This window comes from Quercus lobata, chromosome 2 (genome assembly GCF_001633185.2).
Source record: "Quercus lobata isolate SW786 chromosome 2, ValleyOak3.0 Primary Assembly, whole genome shotgun sequence".
NCBI classification, from domain to species: Eukaryota; Viridiplantae; Streptophyta; class Magnoliopsida; order Fagales; family Fagaceae; genus Quercus; species Quercus lobata.
In genome coordinates, this window is record NC_044905.1 from 53,459,869 (window position 1) to 53,487,835 (window position 27,967).

The 27,967-nt window shown below is 33.8% G+C and overlaps 4 protein-coding genes across 5 annotated transcripts; 1 reads left to right on the top strand and 3 right to left on the bottom strand.

Moving 5' to 3' along the window:
• Positions 1–672: 672 nt before the first annotated feature.
• Positions 673–2,301, bottom strand: LOC115975848 (protein trichome birefringence-like 19). Its single transcript, XM_031096874.1, has 2 exons — positions 1,745–2,301; positions 673–1,650 (listed from the first exon to the last, which is right to left on the bottom strand). The coding sequence occupies exons 1-2, from the start codon at positions 2,210–2,212 to the stop codon at positions 844–846; spliced, it is 1,275 nt and encodes a 424-aa protein (XP_030952734.1). The 5' UTR covers positions 2,213–2,301; the 3' UTR covers positions 673–843.
• Positions 2,302–11,043: 8,742 nt separating this feature from the next.
• Positions 11,044–17,932, top strand: LOC115975849 (CWF19-like protein 2). 2 transcript variants are annotated; one of them, XM_031096875.1, is made up of 12 exons: positions 11,044–11,213; positions 11,312–11,413; positions 11,526–11,904; positions 12,023–12,171; positions 12,755–12,958; positions 13,041–13,208; positions 13,354–13,737; positions 14,735–14,814; positions 15,281–15,635; positions 15,750–15,962; positions 17,019–17,348; positions 17,882–17,932. In XM_031096875.1, the coding sequence occupies exons 2-12, from the start codon at positions 11,369–11,371 to the stop codon at positions 17,915–17,917; spliced, it is 2,343 nt and encodes a 780-aa protein (XP_030952735.1). In that variant the 5' UTR covers positions 11,044–11,213; positions 11,312–11,368; the 3' UTR covers positions 17,918–17,932. The 2 variants fall into 2 exon arrangements, with proteins under 2 accessions (XP_030952735.1, XP_030952736.1); XM_031096876.1 differs by lacking the exon at positions 17,882–17,932 and adding an exon at positions 17,465–17,785.
• Positions 17,933–18,244: 312 nt separating this feature from the next.
• On the bottom strand, positions 18,245–20,389 carry LOC115957019 (protein trichome birefringence-like 19). Its single transcript, XM_031075266.1, has 2 exons — positions 19,860–20,389; positions 18,245–19,180 (listed from the first exon to the last, which is right to left on the bottom strand). The coding sequence occupies exons 1-2, from the start codon at positions 20,322–20,324 to the stop codon at positions 18,407–18,409; spliced, it is 1,239 nt and encodes a 412-aa protein (XP_030931126.1). The 5' UTR covers positions 20,325–20,389; the 3' UTR covers positions 18,245–18,406.
• Positions 20,390–23,663: 3,274 nt separating this feature from the next.
• LOC115975850 (protein trichome birefringence-like 19) lies at positions 23,664–24,668 on the bottom strand. Its single transcript, XM_031096877.1, has one exon. It carries the CDS (start codon positions 24,575–24,577, stop codon positions 23,813–23,815), a length of 765 nt encoding a protein of 254 aa, XP_030952737.1. The 5' UTR covers positions 24,578–24,668; the 3' UTR covers positions 23,664–23,812.
• Positions 24,669–27,967: the final 3,299 nt, after the last annotated feature.

The following is a 27,967-nucleotide window of genomic DNA, read 5'->3' on the forward strand; positions in this document are numbered from 1 at the left end:
CATCACCATTGGTGGTGGTAAAATAGCTTTTTAGCTATTTTATCACCTCAAACTCCAATTTAGTGCCCAACATTAGTGGAGCCAAAGACAAATTTTTTTGCCTTCTTGCCACAGTGAACTACTGTAGCTAGAAGGCATATAAAAAAAAATTATCACTTAGTTGGGTTTCGTGGTAGAGAGGAAGAAAGAGGAAGTGAGAAAGAAATTAATAAAAAAAAAAGAATAGTGTTTGACTGATGGTAAGAATTAGACTATTGAGATGCAGGGTGTTTTGTGAAATTGTGTGTTGAAATAAATAAAATAGATTTATGAGAGAATGGGGTATTGTCAAAATCCCTTCTTGATTGCATGGGGAAGAACCCACCAGCCTCCACTAAAAGAACCTTGTAAATATCCTCAGCTAGAAAGAAAGGTATTTACTCCATCACCCTCTTACTCTATAATTTTACTTTATAACTGACTTGCTCATTGGATGCCTCTAATTAACCCCGCTGCTTGGTCTCCGACCTAGTAAGTAAACCATTCTTGTTTTGCAAACTACCCACAGGTGAATCCAAGTATGTCTGACCTCTGAGTTAGCTGGAATCTTTGTTGTGGTTCCCTTTTCTTTTCCACCCATCTACATAAACTAATTGAGAGTATAGTTGAACAACGGGATAATCACAGCAGATAGAATCTAAATTATGTCCAACATCATTTTCTCTTTTCTGATGAAAGACATTTATACGATATGCAAGTACATGTGAACCCATAAATAAGTGTAGATTATATAACATCCTTACTGAGGTGGAAAGAATAAATATATAGTACAGTGACATGTATAACAATATATTTCTAAATTCCCTAATCATTTTTCTGTAGTTTCCTTCCCAATGTTAACTGACCTTCCCTCAACATATAAAGCAAAAACTCATTCCATGTGTCAATAGGACCCGGCAAGCACCAGTGGACACAGTCGGCTATTGTTATATTCTTATCTTGGGAGTGCCCATAATGGTTCGGATGCCCATCTGGCCGCAGCAACATAGCTTTAGTTGTATCTAGCAACCTAAATTCTAAACCTCTCTTCCTCCCTTCCTTTGTTGCAGCTCTTTGTTCCTCCATTTGAGTCGAGTACATCTCCATAATATATTGATCCACCCTCAATTCTTCCTCGGTAAAGGGCTTTGTCCTCACACAATTCCCTCCTTTATTCCAGTCTCCATTTTCAAAGTGTGCTGGAGAAAATGTCCTCAAAAATGTCACCCCCTTGTAATCTTTAAGGCTTAGAATGGTTCTAAAAGCAGTTCGAAACGCCTTCCTGTATCCGTAGTACTGTGTGAGGTCTGTGATGTTCTCTTGTTGGCACTTGTAGCACCCAACAAGCTGATCATTTTCATAGAACATCAATGGTCGAAAGAACCAATGTCCGGCTGAGAAGATTACATAGTCGAATGTTGTAATCTCGGCTGCCCATGCTTCATCAACCCTGTCTAAGTAGAGGTTCATGATGCTGTTGTAGGAATGACCACTGGGGTCTGCATCACTGGCTTTAACCAGGAATGGAGACCAGAGTGTTGCTAATGTAAAATTGTAGTCAGCATAAAACCAGCGTTTGAAATATATTGTGTCAGATGTATAATTGAGAGTGATATCCTCAGGATGAACCACCTGAAAGATGCAGCATAGAGGTTATGTTGTGAGCATGCAATCATTCTTCAAGCAAAAGGAAATGTAGGCTAGAGTGAGTAATTGAGCTACTTACACCAACCAAGAGACACAATAATGATTGCATTTGGTTCCTTCCTACAGAGTCACCGACAAAGGCTATTGATTTCCCTCTGACAAGCTCCAAAAACTGAACAGCATCAAAGAGAGGAAGCTCACATTCATCTGGTTTCCACCTCCAGTTCAAGAACTCTGTATTGGGTCTCCCAAACTTCATGCAGTTTTGCTGATCAATGATAAGATCACAAGTTTCATTTGTGTAATAAGGCCCCTGAGAGAATGGAACCCATTTTCCACTAAATACATCACATTTCTCCTCAGATTCTATGCTTTTCAAATCGTTGGTATTGATCTTAGGAGAGGGCAATGGTGACAGTGAATCATTGTTTAAGCAAAGAGGGATTATTGTGAGGACGATCAAGGTAAGGGCTAGTAGGAAAACCTGTTTGGGGATGTTAGGTGTTGTGTTTTTTTCATTGGGAAGTTCAATATCATGAAACTTCATGGTGGAGAAGTGTCACGAAAGATACTTTGCATTCAAGCTAATTATATAAATGGTTTCAATAATGATGCGGTTTGATAATTTGTATGAACTCTTGATTATATTATATTAGTATTATTAATTTCATACTCTTTGAAGCTGATTAGAAATAAGATTGGTATACCAACCAAATACCCCTCATGATTTGTGTTTGTTTTTTTTGGTGAGGCATCATGATTCATAATTAATACTAACTTGTAAAGGAAAAAGACACTTTTCCTATTAATTTTTTAATCATGCTTCACTGTTTTAGAAATTTTAGAAAAATAATTGCCCCATGTGTATTTGATGATCAGTGGCTTGCCATGCACCGATGGACGAGAACATATACAAGTGCACGCTCTAGTGAAATTTTATTAAAAGGTTTTTTTTTTTAATTGATTTTATTATTATTATTATTATTATTATTATTATTATTGTGGGGGTTTGAGGACCAAGGAAGGAATTGTTGAGCTGTTAGCATGATTATTGAGACATCATAAGCTTGAAGAGGGAATCCACCCGAGGAGAGGAGGAGAAGAGACAAAAAACTTTTGGGAGCTCCAATTGGGAAGGACAGGGTGTGGAGAGAGAATCATGGGGGTAGGGGAAATTTTCAGTGAGAATTAGCTTACTACCTCTGCATTAAATGGTTGGCAACAGGTTTATCAGCTGCATTAATGAGGAAGTGACCTGAACAGTGGATTTCACAGTTAAGCAGCTTCTTTTACCACATTCATCAGAAGCTTAAGGGGGCAAGTGTCATGATGAGAATTTGGGTAGGTGGAGATGAGGGGTCAAGATTTGAAGTGTTAAGAAGTATATAAGGAAAGGGAACTTCCAAATGAAAAGGATCCAATAGAATAGATATCGAAAAAAGAAGAGTTAGAACAAGAACATTGAGAAAAAAGCGTGAACAGTGTATCATTTTGTGTATCACTTGCCTCCTCGGGCAAGCTTGTAACAAGCCATATAAATACATAATTTGTGTTATGTAGTCTTTCTTCCTCTATTTTTGTCCTTGGGCTAAGCCCTTCTTTTTGTTGAACCCACTCTCTTACAAATATCTATTGATTTGGGTCTAGTTGAGCTGTTAATCCTCACTATTCTAAGTGAGATTGGGCTGTTTGATTTCTGTGTCCTTATAATAATAATAATTATTATTATTATTATTATCAATGGCTAGTTTTGCAAAATGAAAAATTTGAAAAGCTATTAATTTTTAAACTATGTTCTTTAGAATTTACACTGGGTTTTGTGCTTCTCTATTGTACATATATAAAACCCTGTCCAATAGATTTGTTCTTGTTTGCCGTTTTCCAAGTTTTGCCAAAAAAAGTAAAAATAAAACCTGGTAGAAAAAACTGTGATTGATGGTCAAAATTGTATGATATTTCTCAGTTAAGATTAACCATAATAATTAAATATGATATATTATATTTATTTTAATTTTAATAATATGAGTAATACTGTGAACATAACAGTTACTATATTATAAAAGTCATATCAAATAATTGTTTGTAACTAAATTATTGATGGAAGAAATTCATAAAATATTAACATTAAAACAAAGAAGGTGTATATTGTATAAGTAATTAAATTATAGTGAAAATACACATTTGTGTTGGGGTAAATGGCAAAGCCATTCCACGTGGACTAACTGATGCTAGTAGCTAGGAGCCTAGGATGTAAGTTACATGATCTTTTAAATCTATGATGTCCCCTTTATTATGATTACTTTTCATCATTAAACTAACACACTAATTAATTTTTAATGTAAGAGTTTGAATTCTAGATTTTTTATTCAATGACAAGAGAGACTTTCATTGAACTAACTCAAATCCACAAGATTTTAAAAAACTTGAAATGAACCACCGCACACCCTTAATGCGGTGGTCACGTGCGGTGATTACTCCAAAAGTATAAGTGCTTGTAGGGTGTGGGTACTTGTGGGATGTGAGGTGCAAGAACCGGGGTTCAAGTCTCCAGGAGGAAGTTTTACATATATATACACTTAGATTAAGTTAGATTAGAATTTATATCTTGTAAAAAAAAAAACTTGAAATGAGAAAGTCGAACATCAATTGTACCCATAATAATTTTACCAATGTATCATGCCATACAAAATAGAATTTTTCCTGCCCCCTACACTACTAGCTGCTTATTAAGTCATCATTCTCACTTCAATGCAACACGCAATTCACATATTAGGTAATTATGCAAATTGATTATCAAAAAAGGTAATTCATATGTTAGCTAACTAGTTTCCTACGATTCACAATAACATACATCAATAGAAAGGTCAGACTCAAGGTTATATTTATATATAGATTCAAGCTATATAGGTTGTCGGTCTAGTTGGTGCATTATATAAAAGATTTGAGTTGTACGTACTATTACTAAATCCTTTTTGTTTTATTTATTTGCCCTCCTCTGGGTTTCACTTTCAGCATCTGATTTTATTTTATATAAGCAAAAGGTTGGTTAGGGAGTCAATTTTTTTGCAAATTGCTGAAGATGGTGGTTGGAATTTTTCAAGTTTATTTCACCTGTACAACTAATAATAAGCAATATAATAATGGCTGTTCCTCTCCAAAGATATAATGCCTAGTGAGGAGTCCGAGTCAGGACAGCTTCCCTACTTAATTAATATTCAGTAATCATACTTTTATTGGCTTGACTAATTATTAATCAGATTCAGAGCTTGATGCACCTATGTGAGGTAGATTAATAGTTTATGATCTTTTTGAGACTGCAACTTCTATAATCCTACATCCCTATGTGCATGGTATAAGGCCCAAATTCTATAGGGTTCGTTGGTTTAATAATTTATTAGTTAGCTTATTTAAAGTTAATTTATTTACTGCTTTTCAGATATTCATTTTTTAAATATAATTATACTTTATCTAGTTTGTTTTTCAAAGTCAAACTAGATAGTTAATTACTTGTGTGTTACACACATAAACATTCAACCAAAGTGGTCTTATCTAGATAAGTGAATTAATTTCCTTGAATTTTGTGTTGAGTATTATAAATGTGTTACTTGACACTAATATTAAGAAAATTAAAATGGACACGACTCTAAATGCTTGGCTTAAAATTAGACTACAATGAGAAGTTGATTTGTATTCAATTTGAATTTTGATTATGCTGCAACTTTAATATATTATATACATAATAATATCATTAATTTAAGGTTAAAATGTAAATTGTAGCCTTTAAGTTTGATTGTAATTTATTTTTGTTCAATTAAGTCATTTAAGTTTCAAATTTATTTAATTCAGACATTTTGTCTAATTTCATTTTTTTTGAAAATGCCGTTAAGTATGCAATTAACTAATGAAAAAAATGGAAAAAAATCCTTACACAAAAAATCTATAAAATATTTTTATTAATTTTTTTTTTTTCATGTGAAAATAATGTTGTTTTAATGACAATTTTTTTAACAAAATTGGACAAAATGTCTGAATTGAATAAATTTAAAATTTATAAAACTCAATTGAATGAAAATAAATTTAGAGGATTGAAATGAATTTAAGTTAAATTTAAAAAGTGTCATTCGCATTTTAACTCAAAGTTCACTATACAATTTTTGGACTTTAGCCAAATTACCGGACACAGATATATTTCTTCATGATTATGATATGACCGAACATGACCACCTTATATTCAGAGTATTCATTGCCGGAAATGATTTGAGTTTTGATGATGGTGCACCACGTAACACTAGTGGGCTGGTGGCGTAGGTTGGGAGCGAAGTAATAGATGATTACGAAGTGCAATGCTTTTAGATTGAAGGCTAATTATTTCAATTTCAATCACCATTTCACATTTATTTTTGGTTTGAGAAATTTTGTGCTGTTGGTAGGCTATCTTTTTCCATTTATTGTCACATGTATTATGGGACCAATTATTGTCAAATGTATTATGGGCATATCTGTCACTGGTGTAGGAGGTAGCTTGGAATTGCTAGATGACAATTAACAATGAGTCATTTCAGATATATATGCCCAAAGGAAGCATGAACTATTCTTGATTCTCCTTTAGTCTGTACTTTGTCTGAATGTTTCTTCTAAATTTTAGACTTTGTCAGAACTCAGAATGTTTTTTTTTTGAGAAACTGAACTCAGAATGTTCCATGAAGTAATCATATATTTGCCTATTAAAAAACATTCAGATAAAAAAGGAAGGAAAAAAAGAAGGTAATGTATTGTGTAGAAAGCTCGTAGTGAGACAAGAAGCAATCAAAACTGATCTCGTTTGAATGCTTCTAAGGCAAGTGACAAAAATTGAGGTCCCTCCTCGTTCACTCTTTCCCTTTTTCTCTATTATCATCTCCATTTTAAGGCAATTGGTTTTTGCTAGCAAAGTCAGTTGCAAATAGGCTCCTTAAAAAATATACATTCTTCTACCATGCAACTAACAATGGAGTGCTCTAGTGATGTTGCAGAAGCTACAAGAAAACAAACACGTTGTTTTTTGAATAGAAAAAGAAACTAAATACGTTAATTTCTAAATGAAAACCTTGAATCCATGAGGAGTCCCTTGAGGATGTGATAAGGCTTTGGAATCCACCAGAGAGAAATAGACAAAGTATATATTTTATAAATCTGAAAAACTGGATTGTCCTGAAGGTTACAATATGTTTAAATAATAAAAGAAACCCTAAGACGGCTATAAAAACGCCCAAAAACCATAATCCGCGCTAATCATGTAATTAGGTGGCAAAATAGTGATTTTTGCCAAAAATAGCAAAATTTAGATAATTGCGGAAATTGAAAATACTGTCTCTAAGAGACGTCCCAAATCAGACGAGACCTTATTATGATTTTTAAACTAAAAGTTATTAAGGAAAAACAAATATTACTATAAATAGCAAAACATAGTTTTTGGGGCCTTAACGAAGGAATTTGCCTAAATTTAGGCGATGCTCATAATCATGAATTTGATCAAAATGCTGTTTCTCTTCAACCTGCCAAATTTCATGCAATCCCGACATTGTCGCCCCGATGGCCCCTACTGGCACCACCATTTGATCTTGCATTGTGATTTCTGGCACCCTTGTTATTCCAGGAAGGCATGTATTGTCTGTTCTACATCATCTAGTCTCATTTTCCTATTTTTATTTTTGCTTAGTAGTGAGCCAAGGGATGACTAGATGAGGTTTATAAGCATGAGGCCTATAAGCTTGATTTTAAGTCCATTTTGGAAAAAAAAAACAAAGAAAAGAGGCATTCTATCCTCCAAGGTATTTTAGAAGAACCAATGAGTTGATACTACAACTAAGCATAATTTGTCTGAAAAGAAAATTGGGAAATGTATGGTCTTTTAGTCTTCAAATTATTAAGAGAAAAACAACTAGCAATATGGAGGACAATATGCAAAGATCTTGCTCTTAAACACAAAGAGGAAGGAGAGAGTCGTGGTGGCTCTCAATTGAGAGAGAGAGAGAGATGTTTAAAGAAAAAAAAAATATATATATATATATATATATATATATAGTATATTATTTTGCTATAATGTTTTCAGTAAAATAAGTGGTATCCAAACAAACCCATAAATTCTTATTTAGTATCAATCTTATCTTTGCTTGAGAATTGGTAAACATTGATTTGCACTCAAAGTTGGTTATATAGATTTGAAAGTAATATTCAATTCATTTATAGAATAGTAGTTATAAAATTTTAATTCTTTATTGACCCAATTTCATTGTATGCTAAAATTATATTAAAATATTGCATTGAAATGAAAATATTGACTAAAATTTACTTGCCAACTTGAGATGCAATTCTCAAGTAAGAATATTTTCATTGATGGATCTATTACTAACATTGAGTAGACTGAGGTGAAATTCATTTGAAAGATTTACTTATTTTTCTCTACCTAATTTTCATTGATGGATCTACTACTAACATTGAGTAGACTGAGGTGAAATTCATTTGAAAGATTTACTTATTTTTCTCTACCTAATATTTTATATTATATTCTTAAAATTTTATGATTTAGTTATCTTTTTTTTTTCTTTTTTTTTTTGAGAGAGGATTTAGTTATCTTTCTAGGTAATTTAAATTTATTTTTATTTTATATGTAATAGATGCACTAAAGGAGTTTGATAACTTGATATGGTCCGTAAAATTTAATATTCTTTTTCATTCTTTTGTAGCGATTGATGATCCCGATTATACCTTCATCCATAAGAAGACACGATGACGGGGACAATTTTAGGAACCGTCCAACTAGTGATCGTCATCAGGCTAGAACAGACTCGTCCGTCCTTAATCATTGATGAAATTCTATACCGTTGGGGAGATAATCCGCCATCAATGTCCGATGAAGGCGTTACTGATACGAGAGTAAAATCACCATTAAGGCAGCACCAACAGCTAGAAAGAAGAGGAAAACACTTGTATAAATACCCACCCATAAGGTCTAAAAGATAGGTATACATACACAAAAGAACACACTATGTCTGACATTTCGTTATTGTAGTCATTCTAACTTTGGCATTGGAGGCCCTGTGGCAGACACCACACCGGTGACCATGTCTTTTCTTTTCATAGCTTGACTTGTTGCAGGATCAGGACAAGTTGAGGACGACTCCCCTCTGGACGAACATTTCTACTGACGATCTGAGCATCATCAGTGATGATATGATTTATGACTGTGAATTATGTAAACTTAAGAATTTTATTTTTGAGTAGTTGCTATTTGTTTTCTTATTTATATTGAAAAAAAAAAAAAAAAAAACACGCACACACACAATATGATCATCATCACCATCATATATATTATTATTACTTCATGTGAAATATTCAAATCAACTTGAACCACATGGTTGACTCAAATTATGCCGAAACTCATTTATGAAGACCCATTTATGACTCAAATCTAATAAACTTATTTGCTAGGTCTAATTAAGTGTTACACAATTAATGATCTACACATAAGACAATGTCACATGAATAAGTATTACACTCAAAATCTAAGAGGGGAAACCACATGGAATTTGTGTATTTTTTATTTTTTTTAAAATACTTTCTTTAGCTAAAAGGACATAGTTATTCAATATTTTTGTCACATAAATGATAGATCATATATCCTATTAATAAATTTATGGTAGAATTTGCAATAGAGAAGGAATTAAAGTATTCAATATTGTACTTAAAAATTGTTTTGGTTTTGTCACGGAAGCAAAATATTTTGATACTTGTGTATTGTTTTGGAGTTACCAGTACACACACATATTGGTAACTTATTAAGTACGTTTTAGAATAGTATCAGTTCCTATGTAAATAGTCGGTATGGTTCATATTGTGCTATTGTTGATTCCCGTATGGTATTGATTCCTTTGGGTGGAATATTGAGCATGGTTATTAAACACAGATTGGATGCTAACTTGGTCTAAGAGTGAAGACATTAGGTTAGATGTAAGGTAAACTAAAAAAAAAAAAATTAAATACACGTAAAAATAAGTTTGAGAAATTATAAAATAAATATGTAAATTAAAAAAATAGTCATGCCAAAATTCCTAATTAAAAGTAAGTCTAAAAAAAAGTCAGCAAATATATTTCAAAACCCAAGGTTTCACAAGTAATAACACTAGAGAACATAAAATATTTCTGGACTATGAAGTGGGTGTGATTGTTGTAAAACTTTAGTAGACCAGAATAAATATAAGCAACTGGGCTGTGTACCAATTACCGAACCCATCACTGCCTAGAAGAAAAAAAAAATGGCAGCATTATGAGAGAGTTGAAAACGATTTTTTATTTTAGGACCTGCTGGCTCTTATCTTAAATAAATAGACCCACTCATATATAATTATTGCGAGTTGGGACCAAAACTCTTATCTAATCTAATGGTGGGCTACTTAATTCTTTAATTCATTGAGATTTTTTTGTTGTTCTTTTTCGCTCTTGACTTTCCGAGGCAGTTGACAGGGACTATGGAGCATAGGAGCCTAACAACTACCCAGCAAACGTGTTGCTGTGTGATAGACAGCTAGAGTAATATAACAAAGTGGGTTTTAATTAACTCAAACTAGTAAAACCATTTTTTTTTTTTAGAATCAATCGGTAAAATTGTTGAGATTTCAAGTTGGAATTACTAAAAATCAATTCCTAATTAAATAGTGAAGTAAAAAAAAAAAAAAATTCCTATTTAAATAGTCGGTATGGTTCATATTTTGTTATTGTTGATTCTTGTATGGTACTGATTCCTTTGGACGGAATATTAAGCATGGTTATTAAACACATATTGGATGTTAACTTGGTCTAAGAGTTGAGTCATTAGGTCAGATGTAAGTTAAACTAAAAAAAATTAAATAAACATAAAAATAAGTTTGAGAAATTATAAAATAAATATGTAAATTAAAAAAAAAAAAGTCATGCCAAAATTTCTAATTAAAATTAAGTCTAAAAAACAAGTCACCAATATATTTCAAACCCAAGGTTTCACAAGTAATAACACTACAGAGCATAAAATAAAAGGATGTTATAAATTAGACTCGAGTCTTTACTAAATAAAATCCTATTATATTACATTTTTTGAAATTTAATGAATTAAAGCATATCTTAAACCCCGAAATTCAAATTCTATGCATATTAGTTACTTCACTAGTTGCTTTAATCCCATAGATTATAATTATAAAATAAAATATTATAATTATAAAATAAAATAAAATAAAAAACCTTGAAACTTTATATTTATTGAAAAGTCTTGTAAGAAGTGAGTCAGGGCTGAGCAGGGACCCGACCCACCATTTTGGGCGGGTCTGAGAATATTCGGGTCGGTTTCGGAATTTTTTTTAGAAAAAAAAAAAAACCCGAATCTCTCTCTCCGCCTCTCTTAGGCTTCAGCTCTCTCTCGGTCTCTCCGCCCCTGCCGACTTCAAAAGCTGGTGGTGTACATACCCGCCGTCAAAGGTTGAGGCCGCGAATCGCCATCACGATTTGGCGGTGCTCTTCACCGAGTTCTCTCTACGTGTGTAAGTCATCCATCTCTTTGTTCGGTTTTTATTTTATTTTATTTTTTGTATAATCTGAATCACTGACTGACACAGATCTTGATTTTTATTATTCGCAGGACGATTTAATTTTTGTTTTTGTATATACCTCTGTTGAATTTTTTGTTTGTAGCACAATGCTTGCAGGGCTCAAATTCGTTCCCCGTGAAAAGCTTGACAAAGTAATTCCCGTTACTTTTCTTTTTTGTTTAATTTTGGTTTCTAAGGAACTGTGCGTTTTGTTTTTGTTAAACTTTGGCTTATTGTCCTTCGAATTTGTGTTTTGTGTGTTAGGCAAAGGATAGTGATTCGGATGATTCTATAAAAGAGAGGAAAAATTCTAGTAGTAGAAAGGAAAAACATAGGAAGAAAGGGAAGAAGAGTTCTAGGTACAGTAGTTCAGATGATGATGAACTCGAGAGAATTAAGAAACCTTCTAGCAAGAAGAAGAAGAAATGGTACTCTTCGGAGGAGTATTCTTCGGGTGAAAGTGAGGGCAGTTCCGACGAAGAAGCAAAGAAGGGTCGGGATAAGAGAAAGAGTAAGAGTAAGAGAAGTAAGGGCGATAGGTCGGGGGATGATGAGGATAGTGATAGGTCTAAGAAGGGATTGAGAAATAGAGAAGATGGAAGGAGAAAGAGCAAGGGAAGTGGGGCTCGAGATGACTTGTCTGGTATGCATTCTATGCTGCCTTTTGCTTTGGCTGAATTCTATGTTGTTTTATTGTTTGAATGTTATGACATTATTTATGATAGTGGATTAATATGTTTTGGTTGTTTCGAATTTTGCAGATAGTGGTGCAGGAACTGATTCCTTGAAAGAGAAGGAAATCGTGAGAAAAGAGATGGGATTAGAATGGATGCTTAGACCTGGGGAAAAGAGGGACGAAAGGCCTGCGATGATTGTTGATGACAAATTTGAGGAAACTCCAACCGAGGAGGTATACTCTTTACTTTGAGAGCTAGCATGAAGCTTTAGCTGTTGTAATATGTAGTCTATCGTTATCGTTGTTTTGTTTAAATTGCTGCACCCGCCTCCCCATTTCTCTGTTCTTTGAATTTTTTTAGAAATTATTAGATTGGTAGTTTAGTTACATGATTATTTTTTTTGACATTCTTTACAAGTTAACACACAATGGGGCATATTTCCATATGGAAAAAATTATGTCTGTTTTTTGCCAATCATTTATTATGTTAACAGAAGAAAACATAAACGAAAAATGTAACTGCTTAGTTCTTTTATTTTGGTTGTGATGCATGATCATTTTTGTACAACTCCTTTTGGGATTTGCACAAAAATAACTATACTTTTTAAAAATAAGATAAAATGAATACTTGTTTGAAATTTAGTCAATATGTCACACTTCTGCTGCTCTGTGTTCCAAAGTGTATCATGTATGTGCATATTCTGTTTGCCTGAAACATGTATGTCTCCTTTGTTTCCTGTCCCACTTGTTTGTTATGAGAGCATGGTGACCTCATTTGCTCTTCTTTTTTTTCTTTTTCTTTTTTCCTTTTAATCAGGTAAAGAAGGTGCATCCCAGGGAGATGAATCCTTATTGGAAGGATAATGGTGGTGGTTATCCAGAAGATACTGATGGGAGCAAAGCCAGTGGGGACAAACTTTTGTCTTCTTCAGTTGTTGGAGATGGAGGTGCAAGCTGGAGACTTAAAGCCTTGAAGCGTGCACAAGAGCAAGCAGCTCGAGAAGGACGAAGGCTTAATCAGGTATTGTACCTTAACTTTCAGATATTTTCAAGTATCTCTATAAAAAAAAATTGGCTGTTTTTTAAGTGATGAAATTGTTCAGGTTGTTGAAGAACGGTGGGGTTCTGTTGGTCAACTTGCCGTATCTGTAGCGTCTCGTAAAGCTGCCCCATCTCGTGCTCATCTACATGCCATAAAAGATAGAAAGAGGGGGCTAACTGAGGAACAGAAGCCAGGTTCTGACGATCAAAGCGAGAGGGATATTGAAAAGGTAACTGGCCATTCTCTATTGCATAACTGGTTTTTTGTCAGTATAAATGGTTGTTCTATTTGAGGTGAAAATTATTGTCATTGTTTAAAGTGAAAAGAAGAATCACTTCACTTATGCTTACAAGTTACATGTTTGTGCTTGTCAGAACAATGATAGGAACTACTTGAAGGATGTATCATTCCAGCATCATAAAATGAGGGAACCTAAAGTTAAAGATTCTTTATCTTGGGGAAAGGGGAAAAGTCAAAATCAATCTTCCAAGGATGCTGACTTCATCAAGGCTGCTGTATCAAGCTTAAATAAGTTTAACAATGATGGAAGCTTTATGCAAAAGGTTCTTCGGCAGCAAAATAATGATCCTGGTGGTTCTGTTGAGGGAAATGTGGAGTCAAGATTTGTTTCATCACAAATGAACCAATCTAGTGAAGGCAGCGCAGTGGCTAATGATGCACTCAGTGCAAACCAATTGGCAGCTAAGGCTTTTCAGCTTCGTATGAAAGGAAAGCATGAAGAAGCGAATAAACTTTTGGTAAGATGAAATCTCTATGCTGTTCAACTTTCCTGCTCTCTTCTCTCTGGTTTAGGTTTCACATGAAGAATCTCAAGTTTCTCTCTCTCCAGTGATTTTTTGAATTTTGTGACATACACAGCTTTGTTGGAGAAACTAATTCGAAGAAAATTAAATTTAGGAAACTGTCATTGACACTTTTAATTTGGGGGGAAAAGCTTTGTAAACACCCAAGGGGCCTTAGCAATTAGGGTTAAATGTCTGGCATGCTAGAAAGGAATTTCCACGTCCTTTCCTTGATACTGCATGTCTATTTGGAAGTAGTTAAAGGTGTTCATTTTTTAGCTAATTTTGGTCATTTCATGAATAACAAGAAATTTAATGGTGAAAGAATTGAGATATTTAGGGTTATATTATCATGAAGTCCTTGAGATTTCTTAGTTCAGGTGGGTGAAGACAGTATCTTGTAAGGTGACTTGGCTGCTTTTTGTATAGCTCATCTTGCTTTGTGGTTTCTGGGGTTTAGGCTTGTCACTTTTCTTTCTAGTGCTGGATTTTCTCCCCCCATGCCATGTCTCCAATTTAAAATAAAATGAAGAAATTGGTTTTGATTGAGTCTTAGAGGTGAAAACAAGATTTTCCTTGCTGTGCTATAATATTGTTTGAATTTAGCGATGCATGTTATAAGTTGTAATTATATTTCTCCACAAGTATGTATTCAAATTGTGTGCTTTGGGATGTGGCAGAAGATAATTTTATATTGTTTTCCCTTTTTATGAACCTTTTTTCCCTACCTTACTTCTTTAGAGTGGTATAATCTAGAATCTTAAGGTGACCATAATTCATTAAACATTTACAATACAAACTGAATGGTAAAAACGCAAACTAATGCTCCTGTGGAGTATGCATGGGAAAGCGTTCATATTTGAAGTGTCATTGTACTTGGTAAACTACCTTTTGCTTCAGGTTATTAATTGGAGTTATCCTTTTTTTTTTTGTTTTTGGTTCTTTTTATTAGCAAGAAGCAGAGAAGATCAAGGCAAAGCAGGATGGTGGGGATAATTCAATTAAGCCACAAAATGAGAGAAGCTCAAGCAGGTAATTATGCATATTGTGATTTTTTTTCCCTGGTTTTGGGGGGGTGGGGGAGGGAAAGGGATCTGTTTCTTTTGTTCAAATCCAAGGTCATTTTATAAGTGTTGTATTTATGGAATTGGAATTTATAGCTGCAAAGATGGACTCAACTCGTGTGTTTGCATGGGTTGGTGGGGTGGGAGGGGGATTCTATTTCTTTTGTTCAAATGCTTGAAGCTCATTACATAAGGAAATAAGTATTGTATTTAATGGAATTTATAACAACAAAGATGGACTTAACTCGTGTGTGTGCATGGGTGGGTGGGTGGGTTCTTTTCCTTTTTATAATGGAGTATTGGATAGGGTTTTTATTTTTCATTTTTATTTTTTGGTGTGTAAAAACTTGTATAGTTTGCTTTCAATATCTCTCTTATTCCTGTAACACATTTGGTGGTGTTATCATTACATTGATTTGTTCCCTTTTACCCAGATATATTATGCAGGATAGATCTGTTCGACAAAAGAAGGAAGAGGATGATACTGATATGCATCTAGCTCGAAAGATAATGCAGAACAAAAAATATACTACTTATGGTCAGGCAGATGATGAATATGATTTTGAAGTTGGTCCTAGTAAAAAGGCTGGGAAGAAGGGTGGAGATAATGAGCATAAGGTTACACAGAAGAATACACGTCTCTTAACACAAAAAGAGCGGTGTCTTTTTTGCTTTGAGAATCCAAAAGTGCCAAAACATCTTATTGTTTCGATAGCAAATTTCACATACTTGATGTTGCCACATTCACAGCCTGTGGTGCCTGGTCATTGCTGCATTTTACCACTGCAGGTGAGATTAACTTGATTCCTCTACATACTTTCTTTTTCCTGTTAAATCAATCTATTTTATTGATATGGAAATATTGCCCTCCCTGCCCCTAAATGATGGTTATTTTTTCTACAGCATGAATCGGCCACAAGAACTGTTGATGATAATGTGTGGGATGAAATTCGCAACTTCAAGAAATGCCTTATCATGATGTTTGCAAAGCAAGAGAGGGATGTAGTGTTTCTTGAAACAGTGATGGGTTTGGCACAACAACGCCGCCATTGTTTGATTGAGTGTATTCCATTACCCCAAGACATTGCTAAAGAGGCTCCTCTATATTTTAAAAAGGTATTTTTCATATTCTAATTTGCTTATGAATGCAGCATTCGGAATCGACTTGCTTGTCATTTTATTAGCTAGGGTTATTGAAGTAGTTAGTGTGAATTAAAAAGTGTGCCATTCTCTCTCTCTCTCTTTCTACCCCTGCCCCATGGGTGTGCAATGTTTGAATGATCTTTGTACATTGTAGTTAGCAAAAGGGGTATTTGCAAATTAGCTTAGAAGTAAAGTGGGAACTGTTTATCAGGGAAGTGAAGCTGGAGAAAAGAGTGTTTAATTGAAGTAGTGCTATCAGTTTGGAAAAATTATAGGAGAGCAACTTTGACTAATTTTATACAGTTGTCTGAATCATATGCTTGTTGAGAAAATGTCAAAATGAAACTGGAGGTAAAGAAAAAACATAAAAAACATTTTGAACTCAACTTGTTTATTTTTTATGAGTGAGTTTGGCCTGTAGAGAAAGGTGGAAGGGATGTTTTTTTTAATGACCTTTGCTGATTGTGCTCTCTCTTGGGGTTCCAAAAATAAACTGTTTTTAGTTATGTAAATATACTTGTGATTCTATTGGCAGCTCCATAAGGGCAATGTTCTACTTCTACGTAATGGTGGCATAAGTAGTGAATTTTACCAAGCATATTTTATTGATTGCAAAGAAGAAAAGAGATTGAGCCTGTGTTTCAAGAGGAATGTAATACGCCACTTATCAAAATATTTTGGGAACTTTTTGTTATTTTTGGAATCTCAGTTTTATATATAACCCGTTGTGCATTATTTCAATTACCATCACTTTTGTACATTGTTTTGTTTTTAAATATTTTGATAATTTTATTATTATCTGTAGTTATAAGCCCAAGTGGAATCATTTCCCCCTATTTGTTTCAAGAAAGAAAAAATAAATAAAATAAAAGAAGAAAAACCATGATTCTTCACAAGAACTTGATAATAAACATATTTTGCAATGTGTTTTATACATCAAATGTATTATGCACGTATCTGTGTCCAAGTTTGATTTTGAATTATAAAATTATTTTACAATATTCTAAAAGAAGTTTGTTTTACTTGTAGGCAATTGATGAAGCCGAAGATGAGTGGAGCCAACACAATGCAAAGAAGCTTATTGATACAAGTGTAAAGGGATTGCGTGCTTCAATTCCTAAAAACTTTCCGTACTTCCATGTTGAATTCGGTTTGTATAAGGGATTTGTGCACGTAATCGATGATGAGACACAATTTAAAAGTAGCTTCGGCCTTAATGTTATAAGAGGCATGCTACAGTTGCCAGAAGAAGACATGCACCGTAGGCGAAGGTATGATTCTGTTGAGGTTCAAAGGGAAGCAGTTAAAAGTTTTGTCAAAGACTGGGAACCGTTCGATTGGACAAAACAGCTTCACCAGGTATCTTGATACAATACAACCAGTTAAAAGACTCGTGATGGTGATTGGTGATTTGCATCTTCATCCATTTAGGGTTGATTGCAGCTTAAAACTGACATTATGCAATTGCTTCACAGTGTTCATGGTAGATCCTGTTTAATACTTGGTTGTGGTTGGCCTGAGATATTGGGGCCAAGATATTTTCGTTGCAGAAGTGACTGACACTGGACTGTAGCCTTGCTATCGTATACAACCAAATTTTGCTTCTTCAATCTGCATTGTAATTTAACTTGGGTCTTAGTCTTAAATTGTGGTAATCCTACATTTGCACACAGATCCTTAGATTCAGCATATTTCAGTGATTGATGAAGCTTAAAAGAGGAAAAAGAAAAAAAAAGAAGCTTGTAAAAAGTTGGTGGACATTCATTGCAATAGTCAGATGAGCTTGTCTTGAAATTGATCAACCTTGCATCATTTTAACCTTTTTTTTTTACATTGGGCAGTATCTTGAATACCTTTCCCCACCCCCATCATATATTATCTTCATTATGCAGGATGATACTTTCTGCAATGTGTACCTGACTTCCTAGTGTGAAAGTTGTGCAACGTGCACTGTCCTGGCCTCACCCCTTTGTCGCTTTCCCAACTGAGATTAGGAGGCGAGAAGTGGCAGACTGCAAGAGAGAGCTGTCTTTTATCATCGACATTAAAGGAGGTTAAAAATACCTAAAATATTGGTTTACAAACTTTGGTTTTATCCTGTGAAATCTCAAAAAATCTTGAAAAATATACTTAAATATCAAACGAATAAAATATTAAAAATCTTGGCCAACATCTTGGATCTTGGTCAGAAATCTTTGAAGATTCTGAATTAACCAATATTTTTTTTTTATCTATTATTGCAAACCTCTCAGAAATTCAAGTAAATGTAACAAGTAGTCAAGTACAGCATGTCTACATTTCTCCCTCGCTCCCACCAGAAAAAGAAAGGAAAGAAGGAAAGGACAATGATTAAGTTGAACTGAGCAATAAAAAATTCCCTAGCTCGATATTTATCCAAAACTTTCAGATGCTTCCTATCAAATGGAATCCTCATGTTCCATCTTCAACATCTGAAGCAAGAACTCATTCCAAGTGTCAACAGGGCCAGGCAAGCACCAATGGACACAATCTGCTATGGTAACATTTTCACGTGGCCAGTGTCCATAATGGTTTGGGTGTCCATCTGGTCTCACTATCATAGCCTCAGTTGTATCTAGCATCCTAAATTTCAAACCCCTTTTCCTCCCATGCTTCTCTGCTGCCCTTAGCTCCTCCACTTGTGTCATGTACAACTCCAAATCATCCCTAGCCAATTTCATCTCTAAATTGGACACAGGCCTTGTTCTTACACATTTCCCTCCACTATTCCATTCCCCATTCTCAAAATGCTGTGGAGACAATGTCCTTAAAATTACCATCCCCTTGAAATTTTTAAGTCCTACAAGGGTCCTAAAGGATGTTCTAAAGGCCTCTCTGTACCCATAGAACGTAGACACATTTTTTATGTTATTTTTGAGACATTTATGGCAACCAACAATCTGACCATTTTTATAGAACATTTGTGGCCCAAAGAACCATCTTCCAGCTGAGAATATCACATAGTCAAATGTCTCAATTTGAGATGCCCAAATAGGGTCAGCTTCGTCTAAGTAAAGGTTCATGAGGCGATTGTAGGTTGGCCCATTCGGGTCTGTGTCTATGGCTTTAACCAAGTGTGGTGACCAGAAGGATGCTAGTGTGAAGTTGTAGTCCTCATAAAACCAACGTTTGAACCTTGGGTCTGGGTAATAAACATCTTTAGGATATCCCACCTGATAGCATATAGAGAGTGAGAAAACAGTACGCCAATAAGTAAAAATAAGATTCTATTAACTACAGTATTTTGGATAATATTTGATGCAACAATGAATGTCAAGTCAACTAAAATTATGATTTAAATGAGAGAATAAGAGAATCCGTGTTTATAGAGTTAAGGGCACCTCCTTGTTGAATATTCTTATGTTGATTTTGCACATGAGACCGGTCTAGCAGTTAAAATTTTGAGACTTCAATCAATTTTTGATTTAGTTCAATAAAACAACAACAAAATTTCTCTCTCTCTCTCTCTCACACACACACATATATATTTACAATGGTTGAGATAATAGGTTGTGATTAGTGTATGATTAAAGTTATATCAATGGTAGTTCCAAGTAAAGTAAAATTGTACTAATCACAATATGTCACCTCAACAAATTTTGAAAGAAATTGTGAAATTTGTTGTGTTTGTAATATTAGTGAGTGATTTCATAGGAAGCCATGAGCCAGCCAAGGACTACAAATATGCTTAATTTTTGGTCCTTGTCATGTGGAAACCATTAACCAATAATTAGGTGAAAATGTGACGTTCTTAGCCACAATCCAATCAAATCAAGAAAATAAGAAAATAAAAAAAGAAAAGAAAAGAAAAGAAGGAACATATCTTGTGTAGTAAACAAATTGGAAACTTACTCTAGTCAAGAGGCACATCAATGACTGCATGTGGTTTCTTCCCAAAGAGTCTCCAACAAATGCTAATGACTTCCCTTTGAGAAGCTCCAAGAATCGCACTGCATCAAAGATAGGTAGCTCGCATTCTTCTGGTTTCCACCTCCATTTCAAGAACTCGGTATCTGGTCTTCCAAACTTCATGCAATTTTGTTGGTCGAAGATCTCAGGACAAGTTTCGTTAGTGTAATAAAGATCATTGGGGTAAGGAACCCATTTTCCACGATATATATCGCATTTCTTTCCTAATTTTATGCTCATGACATTGTCTTTTGGAGATAGCAATTGCGTAGATGAATTGTTTAATACCAGGTAGAGAGGGATGACTACGAGGAAAATGACTGTGAGGGCTTGTAAGAGAACTTTAACGGTTCTATTGTGTGGTATCATAATGCCCTTTCCAAGGGAAAGCTCAATGAAATGAACCATTATTGGAGAGGAATATGAAAGAAAATTTTGAGTGTCGATCAGATTATATTATACCAGAATTCAAGAATAACAATGATAACTAGCTATCTCCTAGTTATAATTAGACATACTCATTACTTGTTTCCAAGTACAACGCTCAAAATTAAGAAACCATAAAAAATATTTTCGTTGTGGTGCATTGTTAAGACCACAATATGATATAAAACTTAAGAGAAATATATCTGATTAATATATATAATGAACTTATAATGACTTCTAGTATCATTCAAACTTAAACGTAAAGAAAGAGAGTCAAGTTGAAAAGGCTAAGTAAATCAATGATTAGAAGTATTCAAGGGTGAAAAACATGTCACACATTCAATGTTCAGCAATGATCTTGAACCTCATCCTACCTTATGAGTCAAATAAAACCATTAAAACAATTAGTATAAGTTGCAGTCTTATGATAGTTTTAGGATAACGTGGGCTATAACAGGTTGGTGAAATGGTAGTGCTGGCCCCTGATATGGCTTTCCTATGAAGAAACCGATGATTACAGGTGTTGCAATATCAAATGGAGTACCTGTCCAAAATTAAACTGTGAGTTTGCTTTTTAGGAAAAATGCAAAAAAGTTTTTTTGGCCAATTTCAAATAAACTTCAAATTTTGTTTGTTTGTTAGTTTTTGGAAGAGGAACTCAAATAGTTTTATTTTGTTTGAAATATTGTTAGGTTCTAAAGATTTATGATTAAATATTTAGAATCATATTTTATTTGTGTTGGCAAATCAAGAACAAAAAATGTCTAGTCTATGTGTTAGGCAATGCTTAAAGGTGTAGGTTTCAAGATTCAAGTTCGAGCTGATTACAGAAAAGGAAGTCACATTCTATCAAGCTCGATCGATCGAGAATTAGGCTCGACCAATCAAGAATCGCAAAAATCAGATTTTGCAAAATGTTTAAACAAAGCCCAAGCCCACAAAAATGTTTAGGATTTCATTCTAACTTGTCCACATATAAAAAGGAAACCCTAGCTACGTTTTGGAGATTTTTGGAAGACTTATGTGTTACTCTTTGTGAGATCTGAGAGGTTTTATACTTTCTAACTATACAAGAATCTACCGGAGCAAGGTCTACAATCAAGTGATAGTAGAATCTAGTTGTTGCTAAAAGATCATTACTGAAGGTGATCTGAAACCATTGAGTGGGATCTCAAAGTCACAAGCGTGGATGCTTGTGTTGCTATAAATCCAAAGAGAGAGAGTCCGTAGATTTGGTGCTTGCACGTGATTATGTCAGTAAGTTACTATATGAGGTAGTAATAGATTTAAGGTTAAATTTGATTGTAAAAATTTCTATTCTCTTAAAGTAGATTTGTTTTATCTTGAGAATAGTTAGGTTAAATCCTCCCTAAGTTTTTACCTTGAAACGGTTCGTTTCATTGGTTTTCCTAGGTCATTATATTGTGGTGTTATTTACTTTTCCGTTATTGTGCATGATATGATATATGTTTGTTTAACCTAGATCTGAATAATAAACCTAATAATCAACTTGGTCAATTAATTAGGTTAAACAATTAATTTAAAGGGTGTAAACAAACAAACAAATATAATTTACAAATAGTAATTTTTGGTATCAAAGCAGGAGATTTGGATTTTTGGGTTTGATCTTTGTTTTCACTCTACCTCCAATTTAAAATTTAGGCGAAAACACTAATTTGGTCCCTACATTTTGGGTTACAGGCAATTTAGTCCTTATATTTTTGCAATAGTCAATTTGGTACTTGTTATTTTCAACTTACAGTCAATTTGGTCCCTGCCATTAACTCACTAATGGAAAATGTCTATGTGGCAGACGGCAAGTACAATTGGCACACTTGAAGCTGACTTGGCAAATAAGTTAATATTTTAATAGATATTTAAAATGCCACATCAGCATTGTAATTGAAAAAAAAAAAAATCAGAAAAACACAAATTTATATATCAAATTTTTTTGTTCTTACTAACCAAACATACACAAACACTTACAAAAAAAAAAAAAAAAAAAATCCCAGATCAAACCTAGACTCAAATCTCCTCTGCAATTACAAACACATTTTAGACACTCCCATGTCCGATCTCAGCTCACAATACAATTCCTAAAACCCCAATTCATCCCAAAGCAAAAATTAGCAAATGTGCACATCCTTGTCTTCCTCTCTATTCTTACTCTTTCCCACTCACAACAATACCTCCTCTTTGTTACTACTACGATGACTCTTACATTATGGGTCGACCACTTCAACTTATTCAAATCTTGAAGAATGAAATTTCTTTGAAATTTCCTACATCGTTGCTTGAATACCACGCCATGTCAAATTTCTCATAAAAAAGGCTTTTGAACCTCAAATTTGTCCTTTCTCTCATTCTAACATTTCAAAATTTTAGATTCGATTTCATCTCTCTCCGATTAGACATGATTTCAAAACCACACAATTTAGGCTGGGGATCAAATAGTTTATTCCCTAATTTATTTTCTTTCTAATCTTTCTTTCTTTCTTTTTTTTCTTTCTTTATTTATTTATTTATTTGGGTATGCAAATCTATTTCGTGGTTTATACCCACACACACCCAAAAAATCAACATCAAGAAACAGATTTGAGCTTGTCGATTTGATACTCCTGAAATTGAAGAGAGAACCATGAGAGAGAGAGAGAGAGAGAGAAGAAGAAGAAGAAGAGAGATCTAGGAAGACACCGAGATCTAAAACCAAACCTAGATTGTGGTTTTGGAATTGGTTCAGATTTGTGAGATCTGAAAGTGGCACAGACTTGAGAGATCTATGAAGCAATGATCTAGATTTTGATCTTGTTGTTTTTTTTTTTTTTTTTTTTTTTTTTCAAACAAACAAGGGAAATATATTGACATATAAATGAAAAATTACAACAATAATGTTTTGACAATACATAGTTTCAAACCAACACGATAATTTTTTATTTATTACAATGCTGAGATGTAATTGTTTGATGTTAATTAATTACTTATAATATTATTTTATTTGCCATGTCAACTTCAAATGTGCAAATTGTATTTGCTATCTATCACGTAAACATATTTCGTTAGTGAGTTAACGGTAAGAACCAAATTGACTGCAAGTTAAAAATAATTGGGACTAAATTGACTGTTACCATAATATAAGGACCAAATTAACCGTGACCCAAAAATGTAAAAACCAAAATAGTGTTTTCTCCTAAAATTTAAAATGTTAAAAATTTCCTGTATTGGGCCCACTTATTAAGGAGGTTTAGGCCACATGCGAAGTTTTCTCCATTTTTTTAAATAAATGAATAACATGTTGAAGAGAAGCAATCCAAAGGCTAAAAGAAACCCACAAAGCAACATGCGAGGTTTTGTCCCTCTTAGTCTCTTCGATTTTCATCCACCGTGTACATATTAAACAAATTTGAGATACGTAAACATAATTAAAAATGAGAGCAATAAATTAACATATATAAGTACAATAATAGTTCAATCTATCTAACTGGCAATTTTCTGTCACTCAAATATTGAAGCTTCTCCTCGTGTGATCTCACACCTTCCCTCTTCAACATCTCAAGAAGAAAGTCACTCCAGGTGTCGATGGGTCCTGGCAAGCACCAGTGCACACAATCATTGTACAATGTCACATTTTCATGTGGCCAATGCCCATATCTACTAGGGTGACCATCTGGTCTTAATAACATTGCTTGTGTTGTATCAAGTAACCTGTATCTCAAACCTTTCTTTTTCCCTTCTTTCTCTGCCTTCCTAAATTCCTCCACTTGGGCCATGTACAGCTCTAAATTTTGATCGTCCAATTTTATCTCATTGCTCCTAAATGGCTTAGTTCTCACACAATTCCCACCTTGGTTCCACAAACCATTTTCAAAATGTGATGGTGCATAAGTCCTAAGAAATGTTATACCCTTGTAGTTTTTCAAGCTATTAATGGCTTTAAAGGCAGTCCTAAATGCTTTTCTGTAACCATAGTACATTGTTAGGTCGGTAACATTATCTAGAAGACAATAATGGCAGCCAACAATTTGGTGATTTTCATAGTATACCATTGGCCTGAAGAACCAATGGCCCGCAGAGATGATCAAGTAGTCAAATTCTTCTACTTGGGTTGTCCATTCCTCATCAAACTCATCAAGGTAGAGATTGAAGAGGCCTGTGTGGGTTGGACCATTATTGTCTGCTTCCTCGCCTTTTACTAAATGAGGTGTCCAAAAAGTGGCTAGGGTGAAGTTGTAACTCATGTATCTCCAACGTTTGAAATGCTCATCCGGTGTGTATGAAACGTCTATAGGATATTCTACCTGAAAACACAAAAATTGAAATGGAACTCAATCTTAAGAAAAACAAAAAAGAAAGAAAAGGTAAGACCTAAAAGCATAGGTCATGTGTCTTGTTTCTCGATATGTGAGGATGCAATGGTGCATCATGTATGTTTGCAGGGTCCAGCTCATGAAAAATTATTATAAGGTAGCAATGTTCACATCCAACAGTTTGTGACAAATCTACTAAAATTCTAGTACACACAAGAATAATAATATGAAGTGTTAGCCAACAGATCCGTATAGAGGACAATTGTCTAAGAAACATAAGTAAGTCAAGGGGCAAAATAATGAAAATTGGTTGGAATGTCGAGAGACAATTTAGTATAAACTAGACTAAGCTGACAACTTATTAATTTTCTATTTGATTCCTTTCTCAGATCGAGAGAGAGAGAGAGCTTACAACAATTTGTGTTTTGTTAGGTTTGAAAATTTCAGTAGTTGATCAATATATTCCTCCGACACGTTTAGATGACCAGGCCTTTCGGATTTTGTTTTATTTAAAAGCAAATAGATCTGCCAGAAGACAGCCAATTGAAAGAAAGAAAAAAAAAATTTATATATATTACACCATTAATTGTTTATGGGGCTGTTATTTATAGCATAATAACTAATCTCTAAGCACATGTTGTCCTGTGATACTAATCTCTAAGCACATGTAGTTCTCGGACCTACACACAAAGTTATCATTGGACCAAGATCCCTGAAGTTATATAAATTGATCCTTGAAAAGGGAACTGTTAAAATTTGAACTTTTTTCAAAGCTTTTGGAAGCTTAAAGCATCTCGAATCTAAGTGAAGCCGCTGCTAAATCAGCCTCGTAAGTTTTTGTCATTGTTAGTTTAATAAATCCCCTCCTTTTTTTTCATCTTATAAAAAAAAATAAAATAAAATAAAGAAAGAAACACTCTTTTCAATTATAGATACATATATCCAATTTATGTGGGGCAAATAGGCAATTCCACTCACTTCTACTAAATTTCACCCAAGCTGGTCTTAAGTGCAAACCAACAAGGAACACGTTAAGATGAGGACATTCTTTAGCTTTGTTAGAGCACTGGCATGAATTACCCTAAAATAGATAATGTGTACTATATATCTTCAACTGCACCTAGGGTTCTAAATCTACACACTAGCTTAGGTGATCATCCTTCAGGCATACCAGGCCAGTCTTCACTGCCCTGCCCTCACTTCAATTCATGGTGACACTATACCTTGGGAAAATTATAATTTCACACCAGTCACGTACAAAGTGTAGACATTAATTAAGTGTGCGTTTCAACAGGCCTTTTTTTTTTCAGCGCTTATGAACAGTAACAAGTACTGTTCATTTTACTGTGTGGAGACAAATTTTACTATTTATGCACTATTCGTGGGACCCATAACCACTTTATTCAGAAAAAAAATATATTAAAAATGGGTCCCACGGCACTATTCACATATTTAAAAATTATTTTGCTACAGTATTTTCAGTTTTCAGTTATATCCAAACGAACCCTAAGTGTCCATATTTTATGAGTGGTGTATACACTAATACATACTATAATTTATAATATGAGAGTGAAATAATCATGATCATCTAGTTTTAGGACTTACTATAAGATTTTTGTGAATATCTAGCCAAATTCTGCCTTGCAAAATTAAAATAATAATAATTTGGGAACTATTAAAACGGTATCCACATGCAGGTTAATTAAGGATTAGTTTGTCGAAATCCTAAAACTTTTTCCAAACTTTTTTTTACCTCCCCATTTTTAATATATACTAGTTTTCCAAATAAGGTTCCTAAAAGGTCTAAACTCTAAAGACTAAAAGAGCTCAAAGATGGAACTTGGTTCGAAAGTAAGCTTAGCACATTGTTATTCTTCTTCAGATCTCAAGATTCAAGAGTGAGGGTCAAATTATAAATAAGATACTGTAACAAAGGGGCTCATAATATCACGTGGCATATGTTTACTTACCACATGGAGAGAGAGACCTTTGTTGTTGGGACCTTATACTCTCCAATCTATGTTACATAATCCGGGTATCGTGGTTTAGTTGAAACAATTAAAATCTATCACATCATACAAAAAACAACGATTCTACCAATACAAAAAATTTCACTACTTTTATGATAATTTGTTGACGTGGCAGGTTGTGGTTAGTATAACATCACTATCACATTAAACCATTACTATTATTACTTGTAGTAACAATTACAACTTACTATCTCAAACTTAATTAAAAAAAAAATGTGAAATATATTGGCATTATATTTGTGGAAGGTTATGATTAGTACAACAACACTTTCACATTAAACCATTACTATTATTACCTGTAGTAACAATTACAACTTACCATATCAAACGTAATGAAAAAAAAATTGTGAAATATATTGTCATTATATTTATTTAAGAAGCTAACTCAATTCCAAGTCAATCCTACCATTAGAAGAATACACAATATCTCTCATTCAGTTAATGAGTTATTCTAGAACCATAATTTTTACCACACTATTTTCTACAACTATCCTATGTGGTATACTATGACTGTCATTTTTACTTGGACCCACTATATTTTATCTATCATTCATAATCTGTCGTATCAGAATTATGATACAAAAGGTTATGGTTTTAGATTTAGATTTTCTCTTGTATTAAAAAAAAAAAAAAAAAAAAAAGATTTTCTCTCCATTAACCAACCCTCTTCCCTTTGCTCCATGACCAAACAAGAGCCAGGTGATGTGGAGTTATTTTATTTTATTTTTGATATTTGATGCGTTAGATTTTAATTGGTCTAACTAAATTATATATTACAGGGATTATAGTTCTACAAACTGTAGGTGATATGGTGCCAAAAGGCTCTTTGTACGTTTCATTGCCCAAGTTTAACATGCAGTGCAAGATATTATGCGGTGGCAAAGATTCCAAGCCATGCTACCTCGTTTTTATAATTGACTATTTATACCTAATCCTTCAATAATGATATTTCTGTACTGTCATTTTTACCTGCTCCTTGAATAACACAATGTCACAATGGCTTTAGGCTTAGGTTTTAGCTCCACTAACTTTGCACCTTTTTTTTTTAAAGCACTAACTTTGTACCTTTTTTTTGAAAAGCACTAACTTTGTACCTAATTAGACAACAACCTCTCTTAAATATGGGAACATATCATACATCAGTTGTTTTCAATTTTTGAAAAGCACTAACTTTGTACCTAATTAGACAACAACCTCTCTTAAATATGGAAACATATCATACATCAGTTGTTTTCAATATATTGATCTTTTTTTAGCCCAAAAAAAAAAAAAAAAAAAAAAAAAAAAAAAA